We start from the raw sequence: 17,749 nt of genomic DNA on the forward strand, positions 1-17,749 counted from the left end.
GAGATGACTTCTTACCAATATTGCTACAAGACCAGTTGAGTAACAGTAGGAAACAGGTTTAATGCATTGTAAGACTTGTAATAAGCATGTATGACCCCTTCATTTGGGCTCCCGAGTGGCGCAGCGGTCTAAGGCACTGCATCTCAGTGCTAGAGGCGTCACTACAGACCCTGGTTTGAATCCAGGCTGCATCACAACCGGCCGTGATTGGTAGTCCCATAGGGCGGCGCACAATTGGCCCAGCGTTAGGGTTTGGCTGGGTTAGGGTTTGACCAGGGTAGGCCGTCATTGTAAATAAGAATTTGTTCTTAACTGACTTGCCTAGTTAAATAAAGGTTAAATAAATAACAGCCATTGCAGTGTAGATACAACATATTATAAAGGCATTATGAAGGCTCATACCCTATATGTACAGTTGAAGTTGGACGTTTACATACACCTTAGCCAAATGCACTCAGTTTTTCACAATTCCTGACATTTAATCCCAGTAAAAATTCCCTGTTTTAGGTCATTTAGGATCACCACTTTTATTTGAGCAATGAAATGTCAGAGTAATAGAGTGATTTATTTCAGCTTTTATTTATTTCATCACATTCCCAGTGGGTCATAAGTTTACCTACACTCAATTAGTATTTGGTAGCATTGCCTTTAAATTGTTTAACTTGGGTTAAACGTTTCGGGTAGCCTTCCACAAGCTTCCCATAATAAGCTGGTTGAATTATGGCCCATTCCTCCTGACAGAGCTGGTGTAACTGAGTCAGGTTTGTAAGGCCTCCTTGACCGCACACGCTTTTTCAGTTCTGCCCACAAATGGGATTGAGCGGACCTCTTTGTGATGGCCACTCCAATACCTTGACTTTGTTGTCCTTAGGCCATTTTTCCACAACTTTGGTATGCTTGGGGTCATTGTCCATTTGGAAGACCCATTTGCGGCCAAGCTTTAACTTCCTGACTGATGTCTTTTCATTCCTCATGATGCCATCTATTTTGTGAAGCGCACCAGTTCCTCCTGCAGCAAAGCACCCCCACAGCATGATGCTGCCACCCCCGTGTTTCACGGTTGGGATGATGTTCTTCAGCTTGCAAGCCTCCCCCTTTTTCCTCCAAACCTGTTGATGGTCATTATGGCCAAACAGTTCTATTTTTGTTTCATCAGACCAGAGGACATTTCTCCAAAAAGTACAATCTTTGTCCCCATGTGCAGTTGCAAACCATAGTCTGACTTTTTTATGGCGGTTTTGGAGCAGTGGCTTCTTCTTTGCTGAGCGGCCTTTCAGGTTATGTCGATATAGGACTCATTTTACTGTGGATATAGATACTTTTGTACCTGTTTCCTCCAGCATCTTCACAAGGTCCTTAGCTGTTCTTCTGGGATTGATTTGCACTTTACGCACCAAAATACGTTCATCTCTAGGAGACAGAACGCGTCTCCTTCCTGAGCGGTATGACGGCTGTGTGGTCCCATGGTGTTTATACTTGCGTACTATAGTTTGTACAGATGAACGGGGTACCTTCAGGCATTTAGAAATGTCTCCCAAGGATGAACCAGACTTGTGTAGGTCTTCAATTTTTTTCTGAGGTCTTGGCTGATTTGTTTTGATTTTCCCATGATGTCAAGCAAAGAGGCACTGAGTTTGAAGGTAGGCCTTGAAATACATCCACAGGTACACCTCCAATTGACTCAAATGATGTCAATTAGCATATCTGAAGCTTCTAAAGCCATGACATCTTTTTCTGGAATTTTCCAAGCTGTTTAAAGGCACAGTCAACTTAGTGTATGTACAATTCTGACCCACTGGAATTGTGATACTTTGAATGATAAGTGAAATAATCTGTCAGGAAACAATTGTTGCAAAATTACTTGTGTCATGCACAAAGTAGATGTCCTAACCGACTTGCCAAAACTATAGTTTGTTAACAAGAAATGTGTGGAGTGGTTGAAAAACGAGATTTATTGACTCCAACCTAAGTGTATGTAAACTTCCAACTTCAACTGTATACACAGGAGTAAAGAATTACACCCAAGTGTTACAAAAAGTTGCATTAATGTTGTAGAACGTGTTGTGCCATAACACAGTTGTTGCACAACACATTCTACAACATTAATGCAACTTTTTGTAACACTTGGGTGTAATTCTTTACTCCTGTGTATACAGTTGAAGTTGGAAGTTTACATACACTTAGGTTGGAGTCAATAATTCTCGTTTTTCAACCACTCCACACATTTCTTGTGAGAGTAATTAGCCTATAGTATCGGGTGACTGCATAGGTCCTATGCCAGGGGCAGACTGGGACCAGAAATCGGTCCGGGCATTTCATCACGCTGGAATCTGACAATTTTGGGAAGGTTTCTGTGTCTGTGCTCATTAACCTATTGAATTTACTAGTTTAATTTACTAATTTAACTAATAAAATAACTTAAAATACTGTACGGTTTTGTATCTCTCTTTGGCATAATACTGCCACAAACAAGGGCCTACATTATAAGTAGGCTAACAATGAAAAAGTCATTTCTTTACTTTTCATTCAAGTCACCGAAAGTTTGTTTTCCTGTTTATTGTCTCATTGTATTCTGAGGTAGAGTTGCAGTATTCTGAGGTAGAGTTGCAGTATTCTGAGGTAGAGTTGCAGTATTCTGAGGTAGAGTTGCAGTATTCTGAGGTAGAGTTGCAGTATTCTGAAGTCGACCTATGTGACCACACGCACACACACACACACACACACACACACACACACACATCTCCGATTTGAGTCTGACGGATGTGGTGGAGTGTTGAAGGCAGCAATATTGCACAGATTGCCAATGTACTGCACTATCTGTGTGTCAATCTCTTTCCCTGCCTCCACCACCACTCAACTCTGCTGCCTGTTTTCCTCCCAACAACAGCCTGATCTCAGTTTAACAGTTTAACAAGGCAACAGGTTGGAATAGAGTGAAATAGTAATGGCGTCTTTTTGTAGGAAATAACTCCGTCACGGTTCATTGAATAAAGCCTATGGGGAAATGAATGGCGTTTTTGGAGGGGTTTTGGATAAACACTGAAAATAAGGTCTGTAGTTAACACAGGTTTAGGAGATCTTATACGTTTTGTTCAAATCAAACTTTGTCACATGTGCCGAATACAACATGTGTAGGTAGCCCTAACCATGAAATGCTTTACTTACAAGCCCTTAACCAACAGTGTAGACCTTACCATGAAATGCTTTACTTACAAGCCCTTAACCAACAGTGTAGACCTTACCATGAAATGCTTTACTTACAAGCCCTTAACCAACAGTGTAGACCTTACCATGAAATGCTTACATACAAGGCCTTAACCAACAGTGTAGACCTTACCATGAAATGCTTTACTTACAAGCCCTTAACCAACAGTGTAGACCTTACCATGAAATGCTTTACATACAAGCCCTTAACCAACAGTGTAGACCTTACCATGAAATGCTTTACATACAAGGCCTTAACCAACAGTGTAGACCTTACCATGAAATGCTTTACTTACAAGCCCTTAACCAACAGTGCAGTTCAAGAAAGAGTTAAGAAAATATTTACCTAATAAACTAAAGTACAATTATTATAAAATAACAATGAGGCCATATACAGGGCGTACCGGTACATAGTGCGGGGGTACAGGTTAGTCAAGGTAATATAGAAATAGAAATCCCTGATCACACTTGTGACGTTGGCTAGCCAAGCTCATGCCCATAAACGTGTCATCGGGTCTAACGCCAAACTGCGCATGTGCAGGGCGTCAAATCATTGGCACTCCTTCGATATAAAGTTGTTTTTGACAAAAATTAAAACGTGTCAGTATGTCACTTTCACGCGGTTGGAGTAATGGCATGTTCAACTCCTTAATATATTGGCTTGCATCTAGGTTGTGCCTTTAGATTGCGAGAAAATTAACAACTAAGGAAGAATGTTTCCTTTCTCTCATTGACTTCTCAAACCCCCAAACTCGGCCTGGTCTGTTTCACCAGCGTTCCCTGGGTTTAGAAGCTCTGTGATTATACTGCGCATTACGCAAAGACGTGCGTGCCATTTGCCGCGCCTCTTCCCGAACAGAGTCAATGCTGCGCAGACACAGATTGGCTTGTCAAAGTACGCGAAACCACTCCCTTCAACTGCTAACTCCCTTCCTTTGAATAGCAACCCATCAGATACCGTGTTTTATAGACGTGATTCCAGTACATAATAGTAAAAGTTATTCAATTAACAGTTTAAATAGCATTGGTTTCGTATCCGCAAGGTGAGCGGTGAAAACTTTGAAGCACCCACTAATTTGGAATAGCCTACTAGACCGGAAAATGGTTCTCAAATCGGAAGACGGAGTCGGTAAGTTATACTAGATAGTGAGAAAAATATTATTCTGATCTGAAATGTATTCGCAAAGTTTGCTCACTTGTTGTCAATAGATAGCCGATTCAATTCTGTGTTTTACGAAATGATTCAGAGAGCTCAGAAGTTTAGTCTGTAATGAGCTTTGGTGGTGAGCGTGAGAACTCACCCACAAAATGTCTTCTACTCTGAGTCGGCGATGGGGTGGCCTTGCTTACAATGTTTACTTACTAAGTTGACTAAGAAACAATTCCTCCCGGAATGCCACTGATTTCCATAGTCCTGAAAACAAATTCCATGCAGCCTACTGTTCTAAGGAAAGTTGTTGGGGTTATGATCATATTCTTTGTCAATAGATTTCTGCATGATTCCGTTTATTATATCAGTTGTCTCACACATTTGTTATTTTGAGGTAATGTTATTTATTGGCCATGTATTATTTAATTTAGAGGCCTTCAATGTATTACTACAATAATAGTAGAGGGACAGACTCATTTTTCCTGAATAAATAATGTAGGCCTATTTCCATGCTCGACACATTGTAACATTAGTTACAGGGATGCATTGTAAAACACATAATGCGTTGTGAATCTATAGATTACCAGCACATTTGATGTATTATTCTGGTTGAACAGGATCTTGTTGTTCAACTGTTGGGTTTTTGTGTTTAGTGTCACTGTACAGTGAATGAATCACTATAAGGGTCTGTTCACTAGCAACAGGTGTTTGTCTGCAGCCCTGCAGTTTCATCACCAAAGTAGGCCGTTGGCACGTTCAGTAACACTTAGCAAGAGCCTAAAGTGATCTTATATCTGTGTAATAATGCTCAGTACTTTAGTAACAATATTGCATTCATGTTTTTGTTGTAATGGAGTTGAGTAGTTTTAGTAATTACACAAGAGGAGTTAGGATTATTCCACCTGGGTAATAACAAAACCGCTCCATTAAATGCCATTACTAATACATCACAATGTTAATGCGATGTTATTACAAGAGCAATCACAGTTTTAGAAGAGCAACTTCATGTTAAATACCACCACCCATTCTAAAGAGATCAGCCATATTGTTCTTTGGGTGTAATTTCAGTCAATGCTTCATTCTTTAAGCAAGATCCCCCTCTTATTAGGCTAGCAATTTCCGTTAGTCATAACCATTAAATGTGTCATTTTCCTATGAAAGACCCTGTCGCCTTTGATGTCTGTAGTGGAAAGAGGAGGCCTTCATGTTGCCTGTATTGTTTAATGTTCTTTTCATCTATGGTTTGGTGAACCTGTGGGTCGTTATAATTCACAGTTTTAGCCCACTTCACGTCCTTGTTAATCCTGTTAGAGGAACTGTAAACTAGAGGTCGACCGATAATGATTTCTCAACACCCATACCGATACTGATTATCGGAGGACCCCAAAAATTAATGGAGGACCAAAAAAAGCCGATACCGATCAATTGGCCAATTATTTTATGTATATATATTTGTAATAAATGACAATTACAACAATACTCAATGAACACTTTTATTTTAACTTAATATAATACATACATTAATTTAGTCTCAAATAAATCATGAAACATGTTGAAATTGGTTTAAATAATGCAAAAACACAGTGATGGACAAGAAAGTAAAGCTGCAATATGTGCTATGTAAGAAAGCTAACGTTTCAGTTCCTTGCTCAGAACATGAGAACATATGAAAGCTGGTGGTTCCTTTTAACATGAGTCTGCAATATTCCCAGTTAAGAAGTTTTAGGTTGTACTTATTATAGGAATTATAGGACTATTTATCTCTATACCATTTATATTTCATATGCCTTTGACTATTGGATGTTCTTATGGGCACTGTAGTATTGTCAGCCTAATCTCTGGAGTTGATAGTCTTGAAGTCATAAACAGCACTGTGCCTCAAGCATTGCTAAGAGTTGCTGTTTGAATGAATGCTTACGAGCCTGCTGCTGCCTACCATTGCTCTGTCAGGCTGCTCTATTAAATATTAAATCATACACTTAAGTATAATATAATAAACACACAGAAATACGAGCCTTAGGTCATTAATATGGTCAAATCCGGAAACTGTAGCATATACCCTGACTCTGCTTGCACTGAACGCAAGAGAAGAGACAATTTCCCTAGTTAATATTGCCTGCTAACATGCATTTCTTTTAACTACATATACAGGTTTAAAAAATATATTATTTTGTATTGATTTTAAGAAAGACATTGATGTTTATGGTTTGGTACATTATTGCAATGAATGTGCTTTTTTCGCGAATGTGCTTTGTTAAATCATCATCACCCGTTTGGCGAAGTAGGCTGTGATTCGATGATAAATTAACAGGCACCACATTGATTATGTGCAACGCAGGACAAACTAGATAAACTAGTAATATCATCAACCATGTGTAGTTAACTAGTGATTATCTGAAGAATGATTGTTTTTTATAAGATAAGTTTAATGCTAGGTAGCAGCTTACCTTGGCTCCTTGCAGCCACAAGGTCCTTTTGAAGCTGCACTCGCGTAACAGGTAGTCAGCCTGCCAAGCCGTTTCCTCGTGGAGTAACAGGTGGTCAGCCTGCCAAGCCGTTTCCTCGTGGAGTGCAATGTAATCGGCTTCCAAAAAGGCAGTTATGTTGTTGTTATGAAAACTTGAAGTCGGCCCAAATTAGTCGGCCATGCCGATTTTAATCGGTTGACCTCTACTGTGAACCCCTCTGACTGACTGACTGACTGACTGACTGACTGAACCCCTCTGACTGACTGACTGACTGAACCATTCTGAATGACTGACTGACTGAACCCCTCTGACTGACTAACTGAACCCCTCTGACTGACTGAACCATTCTGAATGACTGACTAACTGAACCCCTCTGACTGACTGAACCATTCTGAATGACTGACTGACTGAACCCCTCTGACTGACAGTATGCCACATGCCAGATGATTTAGTTACAGTATGGAATTCACAACTAAATGTTTGCCAGCTAGATATCTTCTAACTATTAAGTTAACTGTCTAGAATGTGCTAAATGGTCTGCAGTTGTGCATTTGGTTTGCTAACTTAGTAGCTAGTTATCTAGCTAAGTGGTTAGCTTCTTGCAATCAAGCTCCTCTTGGTAAGAGCAGAGAATCCCCTCCGGATCAAGAGCCTTGCTGTCTAATATTAGTTTTGTGAGTGAACTAAATAGGGCATCGTGTACCATTTGGACTCTCTGTCTCTATGCCTGGTTACTGTGCTGATAACATTTCCCCAGGACTGGCCCCTTTCTCTCTGGCAGTCACATTGGACGCAGGCGGGCTCAGTGGAACCAAGCCATCTCTTTCCTTCCTCCTCTCTCTCTCTCTCTCTCCTTGTCTTCTACAGTTCTAGAACAGGTAGCAACAGGTTGAATGTTTGTCATAACAGCAGAAGTCACTGATCAGTGCTGTTGATGGGGTCCCTGTGTTACAGACTGTAAAGGCTGCAGTGCTGCTGCTATAACAGTCAGTTTTGTTGTGACCTCTGTAGCGACGCATTTCAAGAACTCTGAAAATGTGCCATTCAAATGTTGTGGCTGGGCTGCCCATGCTTTGGTTGTGTACTTTTAGGAACTTGATTTGTTTGGGCTGTGGGGGAGGGAGGTTAAAGTGAAAGGATGTTTTTTTGATCTATTACTTATAGAGCTGTACATGCTAGAGTGCCTACCCATAGTATTCACTGATGGGATCTCTATTGTGTGCTCGGTAATGTGACTGGAATAATAGATTACTCTGTGTGTGTCTCTGTGTGTCTCTGTGTGTATCTGTGTGTCTCCTGTGTGTCTCTGTGTGTCTTTGTGTGTCTCCTGTGTGTCTCCTGTGTGTCTCTGTGTGTCTCTGTGTGTCTCTGTGTGTCTTTGTGTGTATCTGTGTGTCTCTGTGTGTCTCTGTGTGTCTTTGTGTGTCTCTGTGTGTCTCTGTGTGTCTCTGTGTGTCTCTGTGTGTCTCTGTGTGTCTCTGTGTGTCTCTGTGTGTCTCTGTGTGTCTCCTGTGTGTCTCCTGTGTGTCTCCTGTGTGTCTCTGTGTGTCTCTGTGTGTCTCAGTGTGAAAGAGAGAGTATTACAGGGAGCAGGAGAAAGAGAGACCATAGGAACAATGTTAGAGATGGAAGCTATGTGATAATGCTGTCCCAGACAGCTGTGTGAAGCATCGTTGCTTGGCTTTGGGGTCAGTCTGACTAATGGCTATAGTCTGGAGATGATGCATCTCAGCCTATGTTCCATTATACTAGCAAACAATACACAACCCATTTCTTGATCCTACGTCATTTGCAAGTGTGGACAGTGGAAAACAAAAGAGGTCCTGCTCCTCAGAGTGGAGGGTGGAGGACTGTGGTCATGAAGGAGGAGGAGGTTGTGTTGGGGTGCACTACACCTTTCCCACAGTCAGGGCGTTGACTGACTGCCGCTCACTCTGCGCTTTCTCTCTGCCCTAGAGCTGTGAGAAACGGCCACAACAGGAAGCCAGCAGAGCTCCCAATGAGCCTGGCAGGAAGTGACGTGTGTGTCTGTGTTGGAGGGCGGGGTACCACACACACACACACACACACACACACACACGGCCCGGGTGGGTGGGATAGTGTGTGCGTGTCTGTCTTGTGTGACAACCACTGTGTGTAGATGGCTGTTGTAGATACATGGTGACGCTTCCCCTTGGTGCATATCTAGAATCAGCTTCCCCTCCCTCAATCCTAACCTTAACCATTAGTGAGGGAAATAATCAGTGTGTAGGTCAACTTCACCCTACTCTCCCGCCACTACCAGGATTTCAGGATGTTTATGTTGTGTGTGTTGGTTTAGCAGAGAGGCCCAGTCTACTGCTGTTCCCCCTGTACCAGAGTAGGGCACCGGTTGAACCCCTACTCCCCCTGTACCAGAGCACAGTACTGGTTGAACCCCTACTCCCCCTGTACCAGAGTAGGGCACCGGTTGAACTCCTACTCCCCCTGTACCAGAGCACAGCACCGGTTCAACTGCTACTCCCCCTGTACCAGAGCACAGTACTGGTTGAACCCCTACTCCCCCTGTACCAGAGCACAGTACTGGTTGAACCCCTACTCCCCCTGTACCAGAGTAGGGCACCGGTTGAACTGCTACTCCCCCTGTACCAGAGCACAGCACCGGTTCAACTGCTACTCCCCCTGTACCAGAGCACAGCACCGGTTCAACTGCTACTCCCCCTGTACCAGAGTAGGACACCGGTTCAACCCCTACTCCCCCTGTACCAGAGCACAGCACCGGTTCAACCGCTCCTCCCCCTGTACCAGAGCACAGCACCGGTTCAACCCCTACTCCCCCTGTACCAGAGTACAGTACCGGTTGAACCCCTACTCCCCCTGTACCAGAGTACAGTACCGGTTGAACCCCTACTCCCCCTGTACCAGAGCACAGTACTGGTTGAACCCCTACTCCCCCTGTACCAGAGTACAGTACCGGTTGAACCCCTACTCCCCCTGTACCAGAGTACAGTACTGGTTGAACCCCTACTCCCCCTGTACCAGAGCACAGTACTGGTTGAACCCCTACTCCCCCTGTACCAGAGTACAGTACCGGTTGAACCCCTACTCACCCTGTACCAGAGTACAGTACTGGTTGAACCCCTACTCCCCCTGTACCAGAGCACAGTACTGGTTGAACCCCTACTCCCCCTGTACCAGAGTACAGTACTGGTTGAACCCCTACTCCCTCTGTACCAGAGTACAGTACTGGTTGAACCCCTACTCCCCCTGTACCAGAGCACAGTACCGGTTGAACCCCTACTCCCACTGTACCAGAGCACAGTACTGGTTCCCAGCCGCTGGAACCTGTATACATCTCTAGGCCTATACAGCACACTTACTATAAAAACCACCAGCTCCTCTCTCTGCCTTGTGCTGACAATGACAGTCACACACACACACACACACACATGCGCGCGTGTAAGGGCTTGCATGGACACACATATGCAAGCACACACGTGCATGCGTATAAACACACACACACACCTTTAGAAGTTCCTTTCTCATAGGTCAGCTAGAGTCATTTCCCCTGGCCCAGTTGAAACCACATGGGCTGGATCATGAGACCACGTCTCTAGCTAGGGAGTCAATCTGTATGATCCTGTTATCCTTAAAGGGATACTTTATATTCATCTCCAGCACCACCACAACATCACCATGTGTGAAAGTGGCACGTTTCTGTGTTTTGTAGTAAAAAAAGAGGAAGATTTTTTTTTTTTTTACTACAAATTGTAGAACCCTGTCATTTTCACAGATGTTAATGTTGGGGTGGTGCTGGAGATGATGAATATAAAGTAGAAACCTGGTGAAGTTTCCCTTTAAGGGAGAGCTCCTAGGGGGTTAATGACTAGCTATTGATGATGTAGGTCCCAGAAGGGTCTGTCTTCCTACCACTGTAGGAGCCTTTATATCAAAGTTGGGATGTAACTTTTTTCATCATCTCAATGTGTCTAGTAGTTAACCGGCATGGCCGATTAATTAGGGCCGTTTTCATAATAATCGCTAATCGGTTACATTGCTCTCCACGAGGAGACTGCTTGGCAGGCTGACTACCGGTTACACGAGTGCAGCAAGGAGCCAAGGTAAGTTGCTAGCTAGCATTAAACTTATCTTGTAAAAAAACAATCTTAACATAATCACTAGTTAACTACACATGGTTGATGATATTACTAGGTTAACTAGCTTGTCCTGCGTTGCATATAATCAATGCGGTGGCTGTTAATTTATCATCAAATCACAGCCTACCTTAACCTCGCCAAACGGCTGATGATTTAACAAAAGTGCATTGCCTAAAAAAGCACAATCTTTGCACAAATGTACCTAAACATAAACATCAACGCCTTTCTTAAAATCAATACACAGAATTATATATTTTTATACCTGCATATTTAGTTAAAAGACATTCATGTTAGCAGGCAATATTAAACTAGGGGAAATTGTGTTACTTCTCTTGCGTTCATTGCACACAGAGTCAGGGTATATGCAACAGTTTGGGCCGCCCGGCTCGTTGCAAACTAATTTGCCAGAATTGTACATAATTATGACATAACATTGAAGGTTGTGCAATGTAACAGGAATATTTAGACTTATGGATGCCACCCGTTTATATAAAATACGGAACGGTTCCGTATTTCACTGAAAGAATAAACGTTTTGTTTTCTAAATGATAGTTCTGGATTCGGCCATATTAATGACCAAAGGCTCGTATTTCTGTGTTTATTATATTCAAATGAAGTCTATGATTTGATATTTGATAGAGCAGTCTGACTGAGCGGTGGTAGGCAGCAGCAGGCTCGTAAGCATTCATTCAAACAGCACTTTACTACGTTTGCCAGCAGCTGTTTACGTCTTCAAGCCTATGAACCCCCGAGATTAGGCCGGCAGTACTAAAGTACCTAGTAGAACATCCAATAGTCAAAGGCATATGAAATACAAATGGTATAGAGAGAAATAGTTGACGCGTCTATAATTCCTATAATAACTGAAACCTAATATTTCTTTACTGGCAATATTGAAGAAGTGGGAATATTGAACCACCAGCAGATGCAAGCACACACATGCATGCTTATAAACACACACACACCTTTAGAAGTTCCTGTCTCATAGGTCAGCTAGAGAGAATGTTCTGAGCAGGAACTGAAACTTTAGTTTTTTTTTTGTTTTGTTATTATTTTCGACTTACTAAGGTTGTTGTCGTCTCATCCAAACTACTAGCTAACATATTATTATTGTTATAAAGCTGCATTATTGTCTGAAAGGGGAAGTGAGACTCTTGTTGCTCCCAAATGGCACCCAGGCTTATAGTGCTCTACTTTGGACCAGGGCCCGTAGCTCTCTGAGACTCTGGGCTTTGAGGTAGTGGCTCTCAGACTCTGGGCTTTGAGGAAGTGGCTCTCTGAGACTCTGGGCTTTGAGGTAGTGGCTGTCTGAGACTCTGGGCTTTGAGGCAGTGGCTCTCATACTCTGGGCTTTGAGGCAGTGGCTCTCATACTCTGGGCTTTGAGGTAGTGGCTCTCAGACTCTGGGCTTTGAGGTAGTGGCTCTCAGACTCTGGGCTTTGAGGTAGTGGCTCTCTGAGACTCTGGGCTTTGAGCTAGTGGCTGTCTGCAACTCTGGGCTTTGAGGTAGTGGCTCTCAGACTCTGGGCTTTGAGCTAGTGGCTGTCTGAGACTCTGGGCTTTGAGGTAGTGGCTCTCATACTCTGGGCTTTGAGGTAGTGGCTCTCAGACTCTGGGCTTTGAGGTAGTGGCTCTCTGAGACTCTGGGCTTTGAGGTAGTGGCTGTCTGCAACTCTGGGCTTTGAGGTAGTGGCTCTCAGACTCTGGGCTTTGAGCTAGTGGCTGTCTAAGAATCTGGGCTTTGAGCTAGTGGCTGTCTTAAGACTCTGGGCTTTGAGCTAGTGGCTGTCTGCAACTCTGGGCTTTGAGCTAGTGGCTGTCTGCGACTCTGGGCTTTGAGGTAGTGGCTCTCAGACTCTGGGCTTTGAGGTAGTGGCTCTCAGACTCTGGGCTTTGAGGTAGTGGCTCTCTGAGACTCTGGGCTTTGAGGTAGTGGCTCTCTGAGACTCTGGGGTTTGATGGAGTGACTCCCTGAGACGGTGAAGTATGTAGCTGTGACTCAGACTGGTGACAGAAGCCCAGACTCATAGGCCTGAGTCATAACAAGAGCTCATGTAGCCTAGTGCCCACCCACTGTCCCTCTAGAGATGGTAAGAGATGACTTCACAGAGTCACTAGTCAAACAACGACATTATGCATTCACTTTCAAGAACCATTCCTCTTGTATTCATAAATGTATTCTTCATCTCAGTATCAGAGTAGGAGGTTGTCATAGCTACGGAGATTGTACTTTGATAAGTGTCAGTACAGTGTAATGACATCATGGAACATACGTTCATACATAACAGTCATGTTTGTTGTGTTGAAAGGCTCCATATTTATCTGAGGGTCTCTTGTTAAGATCTGAATACAACTCTGAGCTTGGTATGCCTGAATACACTACCTTCTCAGATGAACAACTGTGTGTGTGTGTGTGTTTCAGTGCAAGTGTGTGTGTGTTTCAGTGTGTGTGTGTGTTTCAGTGCAAATGTGCATTTCAGTGCGAGTGTGTGTGTTTCAGTGTGAGTGTGTGTGTTTCAGTGCAAATGTGCATTTCAGTGCGAGTGTGTGTGTTTCAGTGTGAGTGTGTGTGTTTCAGTGTGAGTGTGTGCGTTTCAGTGTGAATGTGTGCGTTTCAGTGTGAGTGTGTGCGTTTCAGTGTGAATGTGTGTGTTTCAGTGTGAGTGTGTGTGTTTCAGTGTGAGTGTGTGTGTTTCAGTGTGAGTGTGTGTGTTTCAGTGTGAGTGTGTGCGTTTCAGTGTGAGTGTGTGTGTTTCAGTGTGAGTGTGTGTGTTTCAGTGTGAGTGTGTGTGTTTCAGTGTGAATGTGTGTGTTTCAGTGTGAGTGTGTGTGTTTCAGTGTGAGTGTGTGTGTTTCAGTGTGAATGTGTGCGTTTCAGTGTGAATGTGTGCGTTTCAGTGTGAGTGTGTGTGTTTCAGTGTGAGTGTGTGTGTTTCAGTGTGAATGTGTGCGTTTCAGTGTGAGTGTGTGTGTTTCAGTGTGAATGTGTGCGTTTCAGTGTGAGTGTGTGTGTTTCAGTGTGAATGTGTGTGTTTCAGTGTGAGTGTGTGTGTTTCAGTGTGAGTGTGTGTGTTTCAGTGTGAGTGTGTGTGTTTCAGTGTGAGTGTGTGCGTTTCAGTGTGAGTGTGTGTGTTTCAGTGTGAGTGTGTGTGTTTCAGTGTGAATGTGTGTGTTTCAGTGTGAGTGTGTGTGTTTCAGTGTGAGTGTGTGTGTTTCAGTGTGAGTGTGTGTGTTTCAGTGTGAATGTGTGTGTTTCAGTGTGAATGTGTGTGTTTCAGTGTGAGTGTGTGTGTTTCAGTGTGAATGTGTGTGTTTCAGTGTGAGTGTGTGCGTTTCAGTGTGAGTGTGTGTGTTTCAGTGTGAGTGTGTGTTTCAGTGTGAATGTGTGCGTTTCAGTGTGAGTGTGTGCGTTTCAGTGTGAATGTGTGTGTTTCAGTGTGAGTGTGTGTGTTTCAGTGTGAGTGTGTGTGTTTCAGTGTGAGTGTGTGTGTTTCAGTGTGAGTGTGTGTGTTTCAGTGTGAGTGTGTGTGTTTCAGTGTGAATGTGTGTGTTTCAGTGTGAGTGTGTGCGTTTCAGTGTGAATGTGTGTGTTTCAGTGTGAATGTGTGTGTTTCAGTGTGAATGTGTGTGTTTCAGTGTGAGTGTGTGTGTTTCAGTGTGAGTGTGTGTGTTTCAGTGTGAGTGTGTGCGTTTCAGTGTGAGTGTGTGTGTTTCAGTGTGAGTGTGTGTGTTTCAGTGTGAGTGTGTGTGTTTCAGTGTGAATGTGTGAGTGTGTGTGTTTCAGTGTGAGTGTGTGTGTTTCAGTGTGAGTGTGTGTGTTTCAGTGTGAGTGGGGGGAAGAGACAGACAGGCGGAGGAGAAGAAATGAAAAAGAAGAGAAGGAATAGAGGATGGCCACTGGGTGGAGCCTCTATGTTAATGATAGCCACGGCAGAGGAGAGAGGGACTGAGCAAGAGGGGAGGGAGGGATGGGGTTGGGAAAGAGAGAGAGAGAGGGGTGCGTGAATAAGTGTTTCTCTCCAGATGGACTGTGGCTGGCTGTGTGCTTGGAGCAGGCAGGCTGCATAGTGAGTTCTGTGTGGTACAGTAGGGTAGACAGACAGCACCTCTCTCTCTCTCTCTTTCTGGTCTGCTGGAGGAGCCGGCTGCCTCCCTCTCTCCTTCGCTGGCCATGCTGTCGCTAGGCTTAACAGGCCGGACTAGCTGATTGAGGAGAGCGAGGTGCCCAACGGATAGGAGAGGGGGAAGACAGGAGCTGACGTACTTTTAAGGATTGTTCACCCAGGTTAGTCATTTTGATTTGTTACAATGTGATTATTGTCATTATTAGCTGTCTGTAGCATTTCATTTAATTCATTGTGTCTGTGTGGGCTGTGTTTGTGTACACTTTTCCTTTAAAAGCAAATACAGAATTGAACTCTGTACAATTTTAAAGTGTGTGTGTGTGTGTGTGTGAGAATGCATTCATACGTGTTTGTGTGTGCATGTGTTCGCATGCGTCTGTTTTCTCACACACACACACACACACACACACACACACACACACACACACACACACACACACACACACACACACACACACACACACACACACACGATCCATTTTCATTGCTGCAGTAATAACATCTGCCAGGCTGGAGATAATGCATCTACGTCAGATCAATACTATCCTGTTATGAACACTGAAATACTGTCTGATGAAGGATGGACCTGCTACTCAATACAATACTATCCTGTTATGAGTACTGAAATACTGTCTGATGAAGGATGGACCTGCTACTCAATACAATACTATCCTGTTATGAGTACTGAAATACTGTCTGATGAAGGATGGACCTGCTACTCAATACAATACTATCCTGTTATGAGCACTGAAATACTGTCTGATGAAGGATGGACCTGTTACTCAATACAATACTATCCTGTTATGAGCACTGAAATACTGTCTGATGAAGGATGGACCTGTTACTCAATACAATACTATCCTGTTATGAGTACTGAAATACTGTCTGATGAAGGATGGACCTGTTACTCAATACAATACTATCCTGTTATGAGTACTGAAATACTGTCTGATGAAGAATGGACCTGTTACTCAATACAATACTATCCTGTTATGAGTACTGAAATACTGTCTGATGAAGGATGGACCTGCTACTCAATACAATACTATCCTGTTATGAGTACTGAAATACTGTCTGATGAAGGATGGACCTGCTACTCAATACAATACTATCCTGTTATGAGTACTGAAATACTGTCTGATGAAGGATGGACCTGCTACTCAATACAATACAATACAATACTATCCTGTTATGAACACTGAAATACTGTCTGATGAAGAATGGACCTGCTACTCAATACAATACTATCCTGTTATGAGCACTGAAATACTGTCTGATGAAGGATGGACCTGCTACTCAATACAATACTATCCTGTTATGAGCACTGAAATACTGTCTGATGAAGGATGGACCTGCTACTCAATACAATACAATACAATATGATCCTGTTATGAGTACTGAAATACTGTGATGAAGAATGGACCTGCTACTCAATACAATACTATCCTGTTATGAGTACTGAAATACTGTCTGATGAAGAATGGACCTGCTACTCAATACAATACAACACTATCCTGTTATGAGCACTGAAATACTGTCTGATGAAGGATGGACCTGCTACTCAATACAATACAATACAATACTATCCTGTTATGAGTACTGAAATACTGTGATGAAGGATGGACCTGCTACTCAATACAATACTATCCTGTTATGAGTACTGAAATACTGTCTGATGAAGAATGGACCTGCTACTCAATACAATACTATCCTGTTATGAGTACTGAAATACTGTGATGGAGAATGGACCTGCTACTCAATACAATACTATCCTGTTATGAGTACTGAAATACTGTGATGGAGAATGGACCTGCTACTCAATACAATACTATCCTGTTATGAGTACTGAAATACTGTCTGATGAAGGATGGACCTGCTACTCAATACAATACTATCCTGTTATGAGCACTGAAATACTGTCTGATGAAGAATGGACCTGCTACTCAATACAATACTATCCTGTTATGAGCACTGAAATACTGTCTGATGAAGAATGGACCTGCTACTCAATACAATACTATCCTGTTATGAGCACTGAAATACTGTCTGATGAAGGATGGACCTGCTACTCAATACAATACTATCCTGTTATGAGCACTGAAATACTGTCTGATGAAGGATGGACCTGCTACTCAATACAATACAACACTATCCTGTTATGAGTACTGAAATACTGTCTGATGAAGAATGGACCTGTTACTCAATACAATACATTACAATACCATCCTGTTATGAGTACTGAAATACTGTCTGATGAAGGATGGACCTGCTACTCAATACAATACAATACAATACTATCCTGTTATGAGTACTGAAATACTGTCTGATGAAGGATGGACCTGTTACTCAATACAATACTATCCTGTTATGAGTACTGAAATACTGTCTGATGAAGGATGGACCTGCTACTCAATACAATACTATCCTGTTATGAGTACTGAAATACTGTCTGATGAAGGATGGACCTGCTACTCAATACAATACAATACAATACTATCCTGTTATGAGTACTGAAATACTGTCTGATGAAGGATGGACCTGCTACTCAATACAATACAACACTATCCTGTTATGAGTACTGAAATACTGTCTGATGAAGGATGGACCTGTTACTCAATATAATACTATCCTGTTATGAGTACTGAAATACTGTGATGAAGGATGTAC

General features: G+C 42.8%; 1 protein-coding gene across 4 annotated transcripts in view; it reads left to right on the forward strand.

Annotated features, from left to right (window-relative positions):
• Positions 1 to 17,749, forward strand: part of LOC110515725 (cytohesin-1) — a 114,007-nt gene that overhangs the window by 34,524 nt on the left and 61,734 nt on the right. Inside the window, exon 1 of one of the 4 annotated variants that reach the window (XM_036939188.1) lies at positions 4,049 to 4,333. The exons of 2 other annotated variants lie outside the window; for them this stretch is intronic. In XM_036939188.1, coding sequence (XP_036795083.1) covers positions 4,306 to 4,333 — 28 coding nt within the window. In that variant the 5' untranslated portion in view covers positions 4,049 to 4,305. Of the gene's footprint in view, positions 1 to 4,048; positions 4,334 to 15,027; positions 15,244 to 17,749 lie in introns of those variants that run through there. One more of the 4 variants, XM_036939190.1, reaches the window with a different exon arrangement.

The sequence above is a fragment of the Oncorhynchus mykiss genome, chromosome 12, assembly GCF_013265735.2.
Source record: "Oncorhynchus mykiss isolate Arlee chromosome 12, USDA_OmykA_1.1, whole genome shotgun sequence".
NCBI classification, from domain to species: domain Eukaryota; kingdom Metazoa; phylum Chordata; class Actinopteri; order Salmoniformes; family Salmonidae; genus Oncorhynchus; species Oncorhynchus mykiss.